This window comes from Amborella trichopoda, chromosome 11, assembly GCF_054954075.1.
Source record: "Amborella trichopoda isolate Santa Cruz 75 chromosome 11, AtrichopodaSantaCruz75HAP2 v2.0, whole genome shotgun sequence".
NCBI lineage: Eukaryota > Viridiplantae > Streptophyta > Magnoliopsida > Amborellales > Amborellaceae > Amborella > Amborella trichopoda.
In genome coordinates this window covers 40365688-40384791 of record NC_142346.1, presented here as the reverse complement: position 1 = coordinate 40384791, position 19104 = coordinate 40365688, and the positions used below count along the sequence as shown (strand labels likewise).

Here is a 19104-nt window from a genome sequence, read left to right as displayed (position 1 = left end):
GCATGACGGATACTGTGGGTGACTTTGAGGATGAGAAGAGTGTGGGTATCGGATGTAGAAGAGAGGGACGAGATAAGTGCAACAAGGTTGAACGGGAACAGAGAGAGGGATGGAGGCAAAAGGCATTTTAAAAGAATGGGTAAAAACATTCCAATACATCATATTATTGTGCATTTAAACTAAACGGGTTCATTCCCCCCTAAAGCTTTAATTTGAACTAATCACCTCATAAAGAAATTAAAACAACGGAAAGGGGCTAGGGACATGGTAGTAGTACCCCACATCTTAATCACTAATTGTGGTTTTCACTCCCACCATTGATACTATTTTATTGATACTTTCAAAAAGCTTACTCCTAATCTAGTTGAAAAAAATGGATAGGACCAAGTCTTCCCCACTGAATTATCCGGGAAAAAAAGCACATCATGCAGAAATAAACCAAACAACAAAGTGTTATTCCTCATGAAGATACTTACGCTTCTCATTGAACTGAGCAAAGCTCGACAAACCCAAACACATCCTCCATTGCTATATGATCTGATGTATCTGAATCCACAGTCTAACCAATAGGAATTGGATCAGCAACCCATAACTCGGTGCCAGCGTTAGCGAATATGTGAATTGTATTTTCTTTGGCTCACTGCAATAACGAGCACAGTGGACGGTTTTCCTGCGGGTGAAGCAAGTTAGGGTTGACTTGTTCCTTGGAGAACTACTCCTATATTGCTTTCACTTTGCATTGTTGTCCCCAACCTTCATTTCCTCTTTTTTTAGTGAAACTTGTGCCTAGCCCTTGACCTTGGTCTGATTCCATCCTTACCGGCATTACAACCATCATTCATAAAGCAACACTCAGCCTCCAATTCCAAATGTCGAGATAAGTCAACAATGTTGTGACCTCTTATGCATCATCAATATCTTCATCTGATCCAAGGAAGGAGTGTTCAAAGTACCGCTAGATTCTGTTGCTCATCACTCCAAAGCATTGGCAACCTAATCAAGTCCTGAATCATATGTTACATCTTTTTCAAATGCTCTATCATGAGGCATTTTTGTGGCATTCGACGTCTCAAATGTCATTATGATTGCACGTTACATCATGAATGAGGTGCCAACAAATTAAAAATGTGGAAAGATAAAAAAGAGCAAAGGGAACGCCTAAAAATACATGGTTGGAAGTGGTAAGAAAAGAATAAGGACTAACGGTCTCACTGAAGGTATGGCTTTTGATAGAATACTGACCAGAATTAGCCAAACCCAAATAGCTAAAAAGAAAATCTTATGATGATGAGGACATGCTACATTCGCCAGACCATCGCAAAACCTACCTTCAACTTGGCCAATTAGTTTAGAGCCTACCTCCAAAATTTCACTAGAAGAGGTTGTTTTGATGCCCAAATATCTTCAAATTGTTACATCAAGATGCATGGACATGTGAAAAAAGTGGATTTCAAGTTTTGAAAATAGTGTATTTTATAACGTATTTTGGACCGTCAATTTTCAAGTTTTCATAGATCTATCGATCTACACTATTTTTGAAGCTTTAAAATTTATAAATAAATATGAAAATATATTTTAAGGCTATCACAAAGATTTACAGTATTGAAACCATATTTATCAACACTATTTGAAGGTAGGCTCTAAAGTGATTGTTTAGAGCCTAGGCTCTATACAAACAGCACCTGCACCCATTAGTTTATTGTGCATATTAGCACGCAATGGTGAAACGAGGAGAACAAGCTCCACCAATTTTTTCAATGAGGATGCTAGAGCACAACAAATGAAAATTCATGATAAGCTACTTCTTGGAAGGAATTATGCCTAACGCCCAAAGTTCTATTTTTTTTTTTTGTAATCGATGACTTTCATCTTGTCAATCTTTGCAATTGATAAATGGGAATGCTCTCAAATAGATGGACTTGGTGCTTCCTAAACAGATGAATAGCAATATGGGACGTTAGTTAAAGGTGAGAATATGACATAGAACATCTCCATTACTTAAGTAGGCACAACAAATAATTTTTGGCAGCAAGTTTTGTGCATACAAAAGCTATGAATTCTGCCACAAATGAAGCAAGAACGTCATAGATCTGCTCAAGATATAAGATATGGGGTTATCTAAAGATAAGGGGTGATAACGGGTCAACCTGACCCTGGTCTGGGCCTAGACCCACCTAGGGACCCAACAGATCGGGTCCGGTTCCCAATCCATGTCCAACCCGAACCTAACAGGATTGGCCTGGAGTTGACTGGACGGGTGCACAAACACACATATTGGCCCAAACACGACCTAGACACTCTGTTTACAAGCCCAGTTCAGGAGCCTCTCTTCTCCTATCCATTGAGAGAATGACAGAGCTGGGCCATATCAAGCTTATATGAATTCCTCTAGTCAATTACCCTATTTTTCCACAAAGAATGTGATCATAGGGTCTATGATTTTCTCTCCAAACAGAAAAAGGTCTATCCTCTCTCCTCTAGCAAAGTATTTGAGGTGTAGAAGCAGCATCTCCATCTCCTATATCGTTTGCTGGAGGAGGAAATGCCGGCATCGTCTGCAAAACAACATTCCAACTAATTTCCCATCAGTGAGTCCATTACTAATTATTAACCAAAGAATGGATCAAATTTACCAAAGTTTATCAGGCTCTGTCCTTGGAGATCACTTCGGTTGAACACTTGGCCTGGGAAGAGGGTAACTCAATGATATTTGCGGGGCAGGCCATTCTCTGGAACTGTAGAAATTGCTCAGGCTAAGTTTTTAAAGCTAAGTACTGTAAATGTTGAAAAAATATTCTGTGATAGAAGACTATAGGGTTTCAAAGACATCGTCACTAGAGCCAAATACTCACCCATTGTAAAAGCTCTCTGATAGAATCAAATCCATCAATCTGTCTCGCATACCTTGTCAAGAGATGAAACGAAACCAAGAGTCTAGGGTTCCGAAAAATACAATTTGAAGGCAACTTCAACACAACCATTGGGGAGGTTAAAATTATTTGAGTCGGTTCCTTCGTTTCTCTCTCACTCTCTCCAATTTATGTTTCACTGTGAAGGGGCAGTCCAAGAAAGTAAATCACCAAAGTATGGCCTTCTAGCGAGGCTTTATGTTCTCCCCTCCACCCATAAATAGAACATAGTCGTTTTTCTTAACAAAAAAATAGAGAACATGGATGTTCATGCTTGTATGTTCTCTATTTTTTGTTTGTTAGGAAAGACAACCATGTGAATGACTTTCATTTATGTATAAACAGTCCAATACAGCATACTATTTTCAAAGGCTCACTGGTGATAAATCCTAAAGCCCAGTTGCTCCCTCAAACTAAAGAAGGTAAAGAGACAAGCCAACCCTTTCAGCAATGTTACCCATAGAAGATCTGACACCAAATTCTTCTAAAGAATACCATGCTGGAATTCCTTTTGTCACACAATAACTTGATAACAAACTATTGCTTGTACAGTCTCAATTGACAAAAGGAGATGGATCTGAATTTTTCAAATGATTATCCACCACTCCGATGAATACAGTACAATTAAAATTGATACATTATCAACATGATGGATTTATTTTTTTATTCCTAACTAACCATATCAATGATCTAAAGAGGCACGTCGAGGGGGTAATCTTTTGGATGCTTTGCAACAGTTTCTCGGATATATTTTTCTTGCTCAACAAGGTGGTTGGGAAGAGAATCATAAACATCGGTAAATAAGTCTGCAACTGAAGGCTTCTCCTGTCTTTCTGCAGCTTGAATGGCATGTAACACCTACAAGGATGACAAAGCATTGAGAGAGAGAGAGAAAGAGCGAGCGAGAGAGAGAGAGCGAGAGAGAGAGAGAGAGAGAGAGAGAGAGACTCCCACCTTCTTCCTCACTTCACTTCGGAGTTCTGATTCCTCTTTGTCGGTCCACCAGCCATTTCGATCAAGCCACTTCCTAAACCTGGAAGTTGGATCCCGCACTGTCCTCCAATGCTCAATTTCTTCCACCGGGCGATACTTGGTGGAATCATCTGAGGTGGAATGATGGCTTACTCTATATGTAAGGGCCTACAAGTTCAGAAAACAATAATTTGCAAGAACGAATAGCCATTATTACCATTTAGATAAAATTGCATTCATTTCAAGTATACAAAAAACTTTCATTCTACAGATAAAACTTTCACCTCAATTAAGATGGGTCTAGATTCCTTGATGGCCATTTCACGTGCAACACTAACAGCATGATATACAGCAAGAGCATCGTTCCCATCCACCCTTATGCTTCGAATTCCATAAGCAGGACCCTTAACAACAACACCATCACCTGTAAAATCCAATTATGTAAAGGAGAAGAACGTGAATGACATGATAAAATCTATAGGGAATGTTATAGTCACTGCAAGATTGGTCATTACTTCGAAACTGTTCTGAAGTTGGAGTACTGATTGCCCACCCATTGTTGCGACATATAAACAGAACAGGGACCTCTGTCACTGCTGCAAAATTTAAGGCACCATGGAAATCTCCCTAGCAAATATGTGTGTGTGTGAGAGAGAGAGAGAGAGAGGGGGGGGGGGGGGGGAGGGGATAGAGAATAATTAGTAGAAAGTTGAGAATTCCTTTATATGTGAAATACATTTTAACTTTTGGACAGGCATGTACCTCACTAGTGGCACCATCACCAAAGTAGGTGACTGTGCAAGCTTGTTTATTATCCATCTTTAGAGAATATGCTGCACCGACGGCATTAGGAATTTGAGTCCTAATACAAACAATCCATGAGAAACTATCCCAATTTTCATCTGGATCTGTAGAACTCAAGGGAATGATGGTTATGTTCTGAGAGTAAAGTGTTTTAGCAGCTTACGCAATTGTTGACGAAACGGTGAAGTAATTAAGGCTTCTAGACCCATAGTGTATGGGCATCTGACGCCCTTTCCCATAATCATCCTTGTTCCCAAAGCACTGGTTTGCAAACTCTTGCAGAGTGAAGCCGCGCCACAGAAGAATGCCTGGTTCTCTGTACTGCATAGTGGTAACAAAGTAGTTTTCAGCAATTACTTGGGAGCTTAGAAAGTCAAAAAAATTTGTATTTCAGAAAAAACTTGACAGATATTGCTAGAAACATGATATGAGACTTGTAATGACTAGGAAAGAGTACCCCAAAAAATCTATTCAAGTTCAGGAAAAATTAGAAACAATTTTGCATTTCACATAAGGGACTTTTAACCAAGATTTCATTATGAAATCATTAAAATTTGTAATGTTTATCTTTTTGCTTTTATATTTTGAGTTCTATGAATCTGGAAGTATCGGAAAACTCTTAAAAATACTAACCTGTTCTGGTTACCAATCCTCACACAACTCAAATAAGGTGAACTACATGCATAAGGGAATGGTTTTGTTGAACTAAAAGTTGATAGCATAGAGGATATAGATCAGTACAGCCGAAACTAGTAAATGTTGTTTTGCCTATTTCAGGTATACCTGAGGAAATATGACATCATGGATTGTTAATGCTGCTGCTGACGCAATGTTGATAGCTTCCTCTCCAATACTAGTAAGATAGAATGATATCCGGCCTTGCCTTTGTGCTTCGTAAAATATGGTATCCATGATTTGTAATGTAACCATATTACTGTACATGTTCAAAGCAAGTTCCTTTCCAACCTAAGGGAACCAAAGCTAAAGAGAATTAAATTACACAATCCTGAACTGAAAACTGAAACAATTTACAAGTTTCTATGATTGAAGTTCATGCTTCAGTGGGATAAGTTTAAATCGGAAAACACATTAACCAAATCCTTCTCAAAGAAAACAGGTATCCATGTGTCATCTTGATTTCATATAAATCAGTTTATAATCAATAATGGGGGTACCTCTTGGAAACTTTTATCAGTTACTGGCAGGCCATCATCATCCAGAACCCTATAACAACTAGTTCGTTGTCTTGCGGATTCCGATATGAAGCTCATTTCAGATGTGAGAAGAACTGGTCCTCCTGGAAAATCCAAGACCTGCCATAAGCAATCAGTTATGCTAGCAAAGAATGGACAAACTATCAAAAGTTCCAAAATCTGAAATCCAATCCACATCACACACACACACATGCATGCAAGTGCTCGCGCGCACACCCCCCCCGCTCCCACACACACACGCGTGCACATGCCTATGCAAAACCTATTTCAGAAGAATGAAGTATTAAATGAACCATAAGCACTCAATGCGACATTCAAAGGAGACGTTTAATAAAAGCGTTGATGCCCAATAAAATTAATCCCACCAGGATAGATGATAAATGAATTCATAAAAGCCTGGCCACCCAAGTCAACTAATGTAAGAACATTTCCATCATACAACACACACAGGCACGCAAGCATGCATATCCTAACCCCCCTAAGGGGCAAAGGGGGCTGGGGTCAGCATCACTTAAGATTTCCTTCAACAAGAAAGGATTGCTGCTGCGAGTGATTATGCACTATAGAGAGGATCAGCGGGTTGATTATGCATTATAGAGAGGATCAGCGGGACTAATTGATTGAAAATACCCACTAATAGACCATGGGCAGATGCATCATAGTTTGAGTTACCGCTGTGAACAGACAAGTTACATAATTATGTAAAGCCTTGTCCATAGCCCCACCTCCCGGAGGCCCTGCCCATTTGGTGATTGACCAAACATATAGGCCTAGATCTATGCCCCTAAATGAATTGAATCGTCCTCCATCCTTCTTTTGTTTGATTCTGACGGCCATTATAGGTCTCATGAAACCCCACCGCTCATTAGACAAGGGAACATTTAAATTCAATTCCTGGAAACCCTTCCAGTTTCCACAATATCTCAAAATCTATGAATGTGGATCAAGGGCAAAGCAATTTGTTTTTTTAATCAAATACAGTCAGTTTTGTCTGTTTCAATGTTTCAAACTCGTCTAGACACCCACGAACTCTGCCCTGGCTTGGCCTGAACCGAGTAAGTGGACTCGACCAAGTAGTGCAAAACACAAAAAATTGTTTCAAACATAGAAAAAAAATGTAAAAAATCATTAAAAAGAAGGAAAAAGTAAATGGAGCAGTAGAGTTCATTAAAAATCCATAAAGATCCAAAAATACATAAAAGATGGATTATTGAAAATTTTGATTTATACCTTGAGATATTCATAAATAAAATAAAAAAAGAAAAATAAAAATTGGAGCATGTTGAGAAAAAACATCCCAAATCATCATAAAAGCCATATTAATGATCTAAAAACGTCTTTCTAAGTTATTTAATTAATATTCTTTTAAAAAAAATGCATTTTTAATCATTTTAAACAGGGGCCCTGCTGGCCCTGAAACGCCCCTCGGCTATAGGCCGGAGCCGAGTCACTACGCCGAGTCCGGAAAAGCTGGTCTGTTTCATTCATATTTCTCTCCATTTTGAGAACCAGAAGCTTTCTCCCTGGTTCATTTAATTTGGACCAAACAAGTAAACGGCACACTGTGTGTTTCTTATTTCCATAGATTCCATATCCACGAGAAAACTATGCAAAGAAAACAGATTCTCACATCAACATCAACCATGAAATTGAATCAGACAGTTTCACAAATTGGTGATTCAGAGAACAAAACTCAGAGAATTATAAGCCATTTTCTCAAAAAAAAAAAAGAGAACTATAAGCCATTAAGGGGGAAAAACATGACAATCAGCTAAAATAGTTGAATACTGTCTGATTATAATACACATTACCGAAAGAAGAAACTACAACACAAAAAGCGAAGAAAATAAAAACAAGGATTGCTTGCAATTATTTGAATATTATAAGACTTTGGTAAAAGATATAAGATACTACCTGATCTGTACATATGTCAGGATGTTGGAGACCACCTTGTGTTTCAGTGGACATGGAATGAGAATTTTGATTCCAAACTCCATTAAAAGTTGCAGGGACAGGAGATGAAGAGAGAGGTAAGAGATTGGAGGTGGGGTTCTGGTTTAGATTCAGAGGAACTGCACGCCTTTCAGAGAGCCTCCTGATGAGATGATGGGCTGCCCTGAACCTTGACAAGAGAGAAGCCATGGTTGAAATTAGAGAGAGAAAGAGGAGGATTTACCGCAAGACTCCACCGTCTGTCAAGCAGATGTCATCAAGATGATGATGAATCTAGAGAGAGAAGAAAGATGGCTTTAGTTTCTAGAGAGAGAATGAGGACAGGTACAATTGGTGAGAGAAAATAAGGACAGGTGCAATGGTGAGTATGGGAAAATCCAAAGTTAGAGAGAGAATGGAGACAGGAGCAGAGAGGAGAGAGAGGAAGGTGCAATCGGATATTTGATGGTGTAGAGAGAGAGAGGGGGAGGATATCTCATGTAAATAAATTTAGAGCGAGAAGACGGCAGGCGTAAGACGAAGTTCAAGAGGCAGGATGAGTTTAGAGAGAGAAAGAGTGAAATGTGGTCGTGATGAGGAGAGGAGAGAAGAGAGAGAGCTGTGTTTCGTGGATTTGGATTACAATCGATCCACGTTAGCCTAGTTTTGTGGAAGAGACAGACGGATACCTCCAAATTTTACGATGAGGTGTACATATTTTTTTATAATATCTGAAAATTTGTATTTATTTTTAATTATAAAATTTTAAATCTAATTTATTTTTATTTTAATTATAAAATTTTGAATCTAAAAAATTATTAAAATTAAATAAAATCTTGCAAATAGACGGTATGAGTAACATGTTGCACTATTTTTATGACTTCTAAAATCTTAACTTTTATTTTCATCTATCAAAAAAAACCATCATTTTCATTATTGTCGGCCGGATGCTTTTTTCTAACAAAATAACCTTTACAATAATCGCATTTCAGTGAAATTATTAAAATACTTAAATTACTGTAATAATCGGCCAAGTAAAGGAAGCAAAGTCTGAAATTATTAAGATAAATAATCGGCCAAGTCGAGAGGGAAGCAGAGTCTGAATCGTGGCAGAGTATGAATCGTGCGGTTTATATCGAAAAACAAGGCAAAAGAAGAAGAGATTTATCCTGAATATCTCACTCTACTTTCTACCCTCTCTCTGAGTCTATTCCACTTTGTCGTTTTTTCCTTATCTTCCCCTTGTTGCTGGACAAGAGTTACAGCTTCTCGGGTTCAAGACCAAATCGGAGAAGTTCCAGGAAGATTCAATTTCCGACCAAAAAGGTGCCGGAAAGCCAAGATCTGGCAGCTCCCAAAAACCGTCAAATAGTCCAGAGAAGAAGTGAGCGAAGATTAGCCCCAAAGCAAGCATCCGGGCCAGCATTTGGCCAGAAAGGTAGGCTTCTGGTGATGATTTGATCAGAAAGTGCGGTTTTCAGTCAGAAATTGGCAGAAAAGTGAGCATCCAGCAAGGATTTGGCTGTGGATTCCGGCTAGAAATTCGCCGGAAAGTGAGAATTCCAGAGAGAAGTTGGCCGGAATTGATTGATAGGAAGGAAATGAAGATTCAGTGTGATGTTTGCGAGAAGGCGAAGGCGGCGGTGCTCTGCTGCGCGGATGAGGCCGCTATGTGCTGGAGCTGCGACGAGACCGTGCATGCCGCCAACAAACTTCCATTGCTCCTCAATTCATCGCACCATGCCAGTCCTGAACCTGACATTTGCGAGGTCTTCTCTCTCGACTCCCTACCTCTCTCTCTGCTGCCTACTTTCTTTTCATTTTCCTTCTCACTACTATGGTCTCTCATATCCGTTTTTCTTAAAAGTTTTACTCCCTCTATCATTCTTATACTTAAAGTCTTTTTTTTCATTTTTGTTTCCACCAACAAATCACGGTTGTTGGGGTGTCATTACAAAATGGGGTATAGTATTTTAAGTACTAGCGTATTCATTATAATATTTTAAATATTGTATAATATAAGGTATTCATTATGATATTCTAAGTCATGTGAAGGTTATTTTGGTCACAAATCATTCAATTTTTGTTTTTTTTTTTAAAAAAGAAAGTTGTGGATGAGGTTTATAACTTTTTTTTTTCTAAATAAACAAAAATTAAGATATATTTGTGATAATTTCTCAAATTATTTTTGTATATTCATACATATTGATGTTGAGATGATTAATTAAAAAGTTTTTAATATTAAAACAACCTTTTCGATGGATTTCTGAGGTGTAGAGTAGGTTTGCAATCTTATATAAACATCGAAAAATTATGAATACCTCAAAAATAAATTTTATAGACATTCTACCCCAATACTTTTAATTTCACACCCATCTCCGATCACTGTTTTATTTGCTTTTATTCTTAGAAACCGTTTAGGTACCTGGATATTTATTACATGACAATAGATTACATTTCTATTGTTTGGGTACAGTTTAATACTAACATTTCTATTCTTTGGTGTCTTATTTGCTTTTATCCTTAGAGGTTGTTTGGGTACTTGGAAATTTATTACATGACAATAGATTACATTTCTACTATTTGCGTACAGTTTAGTACTAACATTTCTATTGTTTGGGTAGAATTTAATACTTGGTACAATTTAGTACTAAGGAAAGGGAAAGTAATTAATCAATATTACCCAGATTTCTCAAAAATCACGAAACGGATTACGCCCCAATGAGAAGTGAAAAATCTATTAAGCGCTTTCACGGGTAATCTTTGAGAAATCTTTCACACGTCTTTGCTCTATCTCCACTCAAAAAAATTTCAAACCCACCATTTTCCCTCTCTCACTCAAAAAAAATGTCGACCGCTCATTTTTTCTTTCTCAGCATCAGAATTTACCAAAGCCACACTTATCTCGCCATTGTGAGCCCTAATATCTCTTTTCTTGAGAAATAATAATTGATTTGCATAGGTGCTCCCTTCTTCTCTGTGCCCGCCCGAGCCATAATAACTTGTTTGCATATGTGTCTTCTTCCTTTTCTGAGGCTTGATCCCTCCCTCTCTAAACCTGCCCTCCTTTCGTGAGCTCTAATAACTGGTTTTCATAAGATGATCCCTCCTTTCAATCACTACTCTCTAGTTTTGATGGCAGTGAAAACTTTCTCTCTCTTTGAGCCATAGGTGCTCTTTCCCTCTCTAAGCCCGCCCCCTCTCTTGAGCCCTAATAATTGGTTTGCATAATGAGTTTCCTCATTTTCGAAGTACCTCCATCTTTTGCCCTAATAACTAGTTTGTTCATTCTCTCTTTAACTAGTTATTTTGGTGTAGATAGAATGCTTTAAAATTTTCTATTGCAATTATCAAACTTTTGGTGTAATGATGATTTTTATTCCGCATTTCAGTGGAATTTTGTAACAGAAAAAGAAAGAAATGATAGTTTATAGGCATGTGGTGGTAAAATGTTGGTAATTCATTTTCATATTTCTTCCATATATAGCAAAACAATAGCAATGTATTTTTCAGATTGCATCTAAATACTACCCAAACAGTAACAAATCCATTTGCATATAATCTATTACGACAGTAATATATTTCACAGACAATATATTTCCAGTCATCCAAACGGCCGTTTAGTACCCTTCTCCTGCTTTATTTGCTTTTATCCCTTAAGGGTCGTTTGGATACTTGAAATATATCGTCTGTGAAATATATTACTAGCGTAATACATTACTACATAACAACAAATTGATTGTTACTGTTTGGGTATTATTTAGATGCAACCTAAGAAATACGTTGTTACTGTTTGACTATGTTTGGAAGAAATATAGGAAATGCATTACCAACATTTTACCAGCTTATAAACTATCATTTAGTTCCATCTTGTCACAAAATTCCACTGAAATACGGAATTAAAGTCATCATCGCACCATTCCAACAAAATTTTCTAATAATAACATGATCACCATTTTATAGAGAGAGAAATAAAGGTATTAATAATCACCATTTCAAAGATATAAAGAGTGCAAAGTATTGATCTTAATCATCACCATTTTAAAGAATGAATAACAACGTGAAATAAAAATGTCATTGTTCTAACAAGATTTACTAATGTTATCATAGATATAAAAACTGACAGAGAAGTTCATCATCATCCACCAAAAGAGAGAGATAATACATGTGTGTGTTAGAGAGATAATGTATGGGGGTTTGAAGAATTTTATGTGAAGTCCTATGATTGCATTCAACACTCGGTTAAAGTGTCGACTGACAGTTTCTCTTGAGTGACCAAACTCATGACCAATTTTTCAGTTCTTCAAGTTATGGTTTAGAACGTGCGTGAACATCACAAGTTGTTCATCAAATGAAACCCCCATTGTATTAGTGATATTTCCTCTCTAAAATAATATTCCTCAAGAAAAGTAAACTCTTTTACTCATTCTAATATGGTTTCGACAGTCCACCTCAGTGGAGTTAATTATAGTTTTATGGTACTTTGTACCAATTGAATTATGCTTTGACGCAGATGATATATGCACATAACTCACTAGAATAGTAGCTAATATAGCTAGAGTACTACCAGCTGCAACAAAGTGATGTGACTATTTTCATCTTTACCTCATGCTTGAGGTTTTGATTAGTACTCACCATGGGAAAAGATTGATCACTCTATAAGACTTAAAAAAAATCCCAATGGGAATCACAAAACATATACATGTATACAAATTAGTCATTTTTCAACGAAGTGCTTATGAATGAGGGCCACAAAGAGACAATCCGATTATTATAAATACCTGAATGCATTGGAGTTAATGCAACGATGATGCTAATGGTTAATAAATTTAACAACCATGATGGGTGATTAAAAGCAAACATAAGTAAGCATAATTTAATATTTTTATCCTACAATAGGTGGTAAAAAAGATTTTAATCTATGAAATCTAGTAAGTGGAGAAGAGATAAATACACAAAAAAAATTTCCAAAAAAAATTTCTATCTTTGCCACAAATTGCTTGTTGTTAACATACATTTGGGTATCAAACAATATAAACTTTTATAGAAAAATTTGCTGATCCAAACAATATAAATTTGTTGCTCTCGTTACAAGATGTTCAAATCACAAATATTCACTCCACCTAATAACTCTTGACTTTATCAAATAAATATTGATAAAATAACAAGAACAAGTTACCAATATTTATGTAACTTAAAAAAATGAGTTATCTTAAAAAAAATGTACAAAAAATACAAGCAATATATTACTAAGAAAAAAGCAATTAAAACAATCGTATATTTTAAAGTAATAGGAAAAATTAGGAGAAGAGCAACCTAATAAAAAATCTATTTTTTTTCCAACCCATAGCTTCTTTGTAAAGAGCAAGAGAGAGATTCAGTAATACTAAAGATTTAGGTAGCTATTCAGTGCGAGATTCATATTTTGTTGAGCATTTTTTTTTTATGCATAATGAAGTTTCATTAATATCAATTTTTTTTTTTTTTGTATTTTTATTGGTGTATACAACATAGCATTTTGGATGGACCACTATTTTACATATTTGGGTCTTTGCATTTTTTTGTTTTATAATTTGCTGCAATCCTATATTGAGAGCTTTTTTTTAGTTTTTTTGAGAAATAATCCTATGCCCTAATTTGTTCTTGTGTTTAGTATTGTTGTTGTTATTTTATTTTGTGCTCGCAAAACATCTACGATATGTTTGTGATGTGAGAACAAAGTAAGTATTATTGCTGGATTTAGTTAAAGTTTCAACAAAAAAATTATTAAGTAATGACACGACTAATACTATAAAATTAGTGTTTAGTGGCTTTAATATATCTATACAAAAAATTATTAAGTAATGACACTAATAATACTATAAAATTATTGTTTAATGGCTTTAGTATATCTATACAATAGCTGCAAATCATAATCCTATATGTTATCATCTTTATATATTTGACTTTTCTCTTTTAATTTTCCTCCAAATCTTTTATTTTTTTAAAAAAAAAAAATCCATTTGTAGCTGTTTTGGTCGGTCGATATTTTATTATCCCCCAACTTGCAACCTTTGCCCCTGTCAAAGAATGCGAGCTTGGTGGTGGGAGCGGCTGGGCAGTTAGTTAACGATAAAGATTACGAATTCACGGTCTCACTAACCTACTTCTCTCAAAAACTGAATCACCTGTCTCTAAATAAGCCTTCGAATTTATGAACTCAATGCAGCCATCAATGGCGAGAATCAAGACTAGAGCAAGCTGGAACTTGCCTTTAAATGGCTTGAGCTTTTTCTGTTTTTTGGGACCCAACAGAGAGCTCTCCCCACGTTCTCCTTCAGAGATCCAAAGCCTCTCAATTGAAACAACCCGTTACTTCTTCTCAGCCGGAAGTAGCAGAAACTCGCCGGAATTTTGAACCCACCTCTTTTCCTGGAGGAGGCCATAATGGCAAGAGTTTCAGAGGAGGTGGGTTTCCGGCAAGTTGGGGGTGAAGCTCACAAAACAATTTGCTTTTCTCGACATTCTTTCTCTCTAGACAGTGGAATGAGGATTAGAGCAAGCTTGAGCTCGTCTTTCAATGGCTTGAGCTTCTTCTTTTTTTTTTGGACCCAACAAAGAGCTCTCCACATCTTCTCTTTCAGAGACCGGAAAACTTTCAATCGAAAGAACCCATTACTTCTTCTCGGCCGAAAGTTGCAAGAAGGCGCTGCAATTTTGAACCCACCTCTTTTCCTAGCAGCCATAGTGGCCAGAATTTCAGAGGGGGTGGGGTTTTCCAGCCAGTTGGGGGTGAAGCTCACTAAACTGCTTGCTTTTCTGACATTCTCTAAGTGGAAGCAGTGCATCTTGCCTTGTTGTTTAGAGAGAGATAGCGAGGGGGCGATTAGAGAGAGAGAGGCAAGTAGAGAGAGAGAGGCGGGTAGAGAGAGAAAGGGAGTTGGGAGAAGCTCGAGTTTGATTCAAAGTGGATCCCCTTTATCACCATGCAAGAGTTTGATTCAAAGTGGATCCCCTTTATCACCATGCAAGATTATTACGGAAACTTGATCTTCATATTGAGCTTCATCCCCTCCTTAGTAAAGTGTACCTCCGCTTTCTTTTTTGGACATTCATATGTACGATGTTTTATTTCATTGCATCGGTAACAAGTGATCTTTGAAATATCCATTTTTTCTTATTAAATTTTGGTTGACATGAATCCACTTTCGGAGTATAAAATCGTTTATCAATGCTCCATTGGTATTTCGTCTCTAATCGTAAAGCAATTTGAAAAACTTCACTTAGAGTCCATGGCTGATGTAGAAAAACATCATCCCTAATGGTGGGTTAAAGGTTATTTATATATCAAGCAACCTTTGTCTTTCTGTTTCTTAGAGGTTATTTCAAGCAACTAATCAATAAAACTTTATAGTACAACCTTCCACTTTCTTATCATTTTGTCCAAGATTTTGGAGTTCTTGAAAAAATATTTGCTGGTGAAAGAAACATTTTTTTTTTTAATTTTTTTTTATCTTTTGCTAGTCGGTAATTTTTTCCTTTCCTTTCTACTATGAAGGCATGATTGCTGAACTTGCTTCCCACCAGGCTGCTTGGTTGCAACAAGTTTAACTTTACATAGCTCTGGTAATTCACTCAATTCAAAATAATTTTCAACTCACTTAACCAATATATAAAATCCTCAATGTGGAGATTACTATGAAATTCCAGGAGATCGACTTTAGTATTGAAATTTTGTAGACGATCTATGGGACGTGAATCTTGTTTGCAAATATGTTCTTAACGTTCTTGATCAGTAGCCCAGGTCAGTCGAGGAGGTCGATTCGTCTCTATAGTGAAATTCGGCGCCAAGTCCACGAGGTTGCGAGTGCCCTCGTCTTGAGGAATGACGACCTCTAACCATTGCAACTTTTGATCCAACCATTGCATCCCTTGATTGGTTTCACTTATATCTCGTCCGATACGCTTCTAGGCTATATTCAATCTCTCTTGAATTTGCTGACCCACATGTTCCAAGATTTACGACAATATATCATCAATTGTAAGAGCAAGGTTCAACGACATTGTAATTGATGGATTTTACTTGCTCTGATACCAACTGATGTAGAGTGAAATAACAACCTTGAAAATAGAAATATAAAATAAAAAAAAAAAGTTGAGAGAATATATCATCTCTCAAGATCTTCAAAGGAATCCACCTTAAAAGATCTTTTCACAAAATCAATTATACACAATTTCAATATTTGATCTGTTTACAATGAAAGGACCTCCCTTTAGATAGATTTTTTAGAAGAAAAATAACTCACTCTCTCTTCCTCCATATTTTCCTAATTGTTTTCTCTCCTCATGTCTCCCTCTATCCATTCTCAATCCTTCCATATCTTTCTCTAACTTCCATGTGAAGAGAAACTTTCCCCTCTTGTTAGCATTTATAAAAGGTCATCATAAAGACAATACCTGTCAATGTTATCAAATTTAATTTGTTTCGGCCGAATAGGCCGAAGTCTTATGATTTTAAGCATAAACCGAAGTGAAGAGAAGTGTGGTGCTGCCAGTTCAGTCAAATTCGGACCGCTTCGAGCTGCTTCTTCGGCCATCTCACTATACAACTGCATTGATTTTGATAGGTTTGGGAAGTCAAAGGAACAAGAGTTGATGGGTTTTTAGGGTTCCTTATTGAGCTAGAGAGAGAGAGAAATCCCAAAAAAAAACCCCATCTTCTGCATACAAATGTCTTTTATATCAAAAGAGAGGGATCGGGAGAGGATGAAACAGGGGAGAAAATTACACCAAAAATATTACCTCACTCATTCAGTTAGAAAGTCTCTCTCTTAAAAAAACCAAGCTTCCAAAGAATGTGAAAGGATGAAGAACTCCACTCTAGGGATTTAGGATCTTTTCTTCCCAAAATATCAATAGAGAGAATAGATTTAGAGAGAAAAACAAGACTTTGTTAAAGTTCGATAGAGCATGAGCAAAGACATTGACTGTAAAAAGAAAAGAGATAAAATAAGATTATGGAGAGAGAAGAGAGATAACACAAGATTTAGAGAGAGAAGAAGAGAGATAACACAAGATTTAGAGAGAGAAGAAGAGAGATTGAAATTGGAACTGAAAGGTTTTTTTTGGTTGGCACTTTCGAGTGGATGTTTTCTTTTGTGAATAGAAATTGGAACTGGAAGGTTTTTTTGGTCGGCTCTTTCGCGTGGATGTTTTCTTTTGTGAATAGAAATTGGAACTGGAAGGTTTTTTTTTGTTGTGGATGTTTTCGTGGATGTTTTCTTTTGTGCGGCACTTGGGCCGGAAGCATCCAATGGCATGCTTATCGGGTGGTAAGGGAGCAACTATCCATGTATGATTAGCTTCTAAAGCCTGTATTTCTGCTGTCATAGCATTTCGCCAGTGAGCATCTTTCATGGCAGATGTGAAAGTCCTGGGTTCATGGTTAGTACTAACGGAGGCAAGAAAGGCTCTATGAGTAGGAGAAAATTTATTGTAAGAAATGAAATTTGACAGTGGGTGGGAAGTACATGTGTGAGGAACTAGCGAAGAAGAATGACCGTCCAGGGTGTTGGAAGAAGAGATGGCGGGAGAACATGAGTAGTCGGAGAGCCAGCTAGGTGGTCGATGGGGTCGATTGGATGTACGAGTGGGAATGGGTGGTGTCAAATAAGTGGAATTGATGGGGGGTGATGATGGTGGAGCAGCTGGAGGTGGTGGTAAAGCAGCTTGAACAACTGGAGAAGAGGAGGTGTCAACGTCCTCAATGATGGGCAAAGGTGTGGAAGGTTGATGAATGGTGGATGAATTGGGGACCTTCTTCAAAAGAAAAGGGAATTCCTTTCATGAAAGGTAATGTCTCGGCTGACAAAAAAACTTTTGTTCATCAAGGTCATAATTCTTGGATCGCTTAAATATTATCTGGGAATAGAAGTCACCCGATCCAAGGAAGGCATCTTTTTATCTCAAAGAAAATACATCCTTGACATCCTAGCCGAATCCGGTCTTCTTGGAGACCAATCCTTGACATCCTAGCCGAATCCGGTCTTCTTGGAGACCAATCGTTGACATCCTAGCCGAATCCGGTCTTTATGGAGACCAAGTGAAATTGGAATTGGAAGCTTTTTCTTGGTCCGCCCTTTGATGTTTTTCTTTTATGCGGCACTGGGGCTGAAGGTTTTTTTGTGCGGAGGTTTTCTTTTGCCCAACTTGGAAGGTTTTTTTCAGCTCTGTCAAGTTGATGTTTCGAGTTGATGTTGTCTTTTGTGCGTCACTGGGGCCGGAGGCTTTCTTGCGAGAGGTTTTTTTGCGCAGCACGGCACACGGCACTTGAAGTGCGACACTTGGGGCTGGAGGTTTTCTTTTACGCGGCAAAACACTTGGAGCCCGAGGGCACTTGGGGACACTTGAGCCGGAGCGGCGACAAAGCACTTGGGGACGGAGGCACTTGGGGCCGGAGGTTTTCTTTTGCTCTGATACCACACATTAAATGTAAAGAAAAGTAGAGAGATAAGACAAGATTATGGAGAGAAAACAGACATTGAATGTAAAGAAAAGAAGAGAGATAAGACAAGATTATGGAGAGATAACAGATGTTGAATGTAAAGAAAAGAAGAGAGATAGGACAAGATTATGGAGAGAAAAGAAAGATAACACAAGATTTATGTGGTTCAAGCCGAAGCTTTACCCATCAATCCAAACCCAATAGCTACACCAATAGCTACATCTTCACTATTTGGATAAAATATTACACAAATACGTGCCTCTATATAATCACAATGAATCTTGGAGATAGAAGAAAATATTATGAAGCTTATCAATAATCAACTTGACCAAAATGAATCTTGGAGTTAGAAAAAAATATTATAAAGCTTATCAATAACCAACTTGACCAAATAATTTAATTTGGTCTATTTTAACACTCCCCTTCAACAGACTTGATAACAACATGACCCCATATATATGTGATTCGCTCCAATAATTCAATAGGGAAAAATAGATTTAGAGAGAGAAACTAGACTTAAATATCAGCTGCATGACCCCACATCGCTCCAATAATAGAAGACAATCGAGATCTAAGGGCTTCTTCAATGAAGAAAAATGAAAGAGAGGAACAAAGGCAAAAAAATAAAAAGAAACTAACAACAAAATCAGAAAGGCATGAAATGAATTTAGATTGATAAAAAAAAGAAAAAGTTTATATAAAGTGTGAGGCTTTAAAATTTAATCGGAAGAAGTTGTTTTAATGCTCAAATATCCTCAAATTGAACATCTCGATCTCAAGATGCATGAAC

The 19104-nt window shown here is 37.2% G+C and overlaps 1 protein-coding gene across 6 annotated transcripts; it reads right to left on the bottom strand.

Moving 5' to 3' along the window:
* Positions 1-3391: 3391 nt before the first annotated feature.
* Positions 3392-11332, bottom strand: LOC18436937 (thiamine diphosphate-binding fold (THDP-binding) superfamily protein). Of its 6 annotated transcripts, none has more exons than XR_016043595.1 (9): positions 7814-8260; positions 5861-5998; positions 5469-5651; positions 4849-5006; positions 4644-4743; positions 4397-4477; positions 4166-4305; positions 3864-4049; positions 3392-3767 (listed from the first exon to the last, which is right to left on the bottom strand). XR_016043595.1 is itself a non-coding variant. In XM_088850744.1 (9 exons), exons 2-9 carry the CDS (start codon positions 5954-5956, stop codon positions 3600-3602), a joined length of 1143 nt encoding a protein of 380 aa, XP_088706870.1. In that variant the 5' UTR covers positions 5957-5982; positions 9014-11332; the 3' UTR covers positions 3392-3599. The 6 variants fall into 6 exon arrangements, 5 of the variants coding, with proteins under 5 accessions (XP_088706870.1, XP_011624380.1, XP_020524476.1 ...); XM_088850744.1 differs by lacking the exon at positions 7814-8260 and adding an exon at positions 9014-11332 and having other exon boundaries at positions 4397-4508; positions 5861-5982; XM_011626078.3 differs by having other exon boundaries at positions 4397-4508.
* Between the last annotated feature and the right edge of the window lie 7772 nt (positions 11333-19104).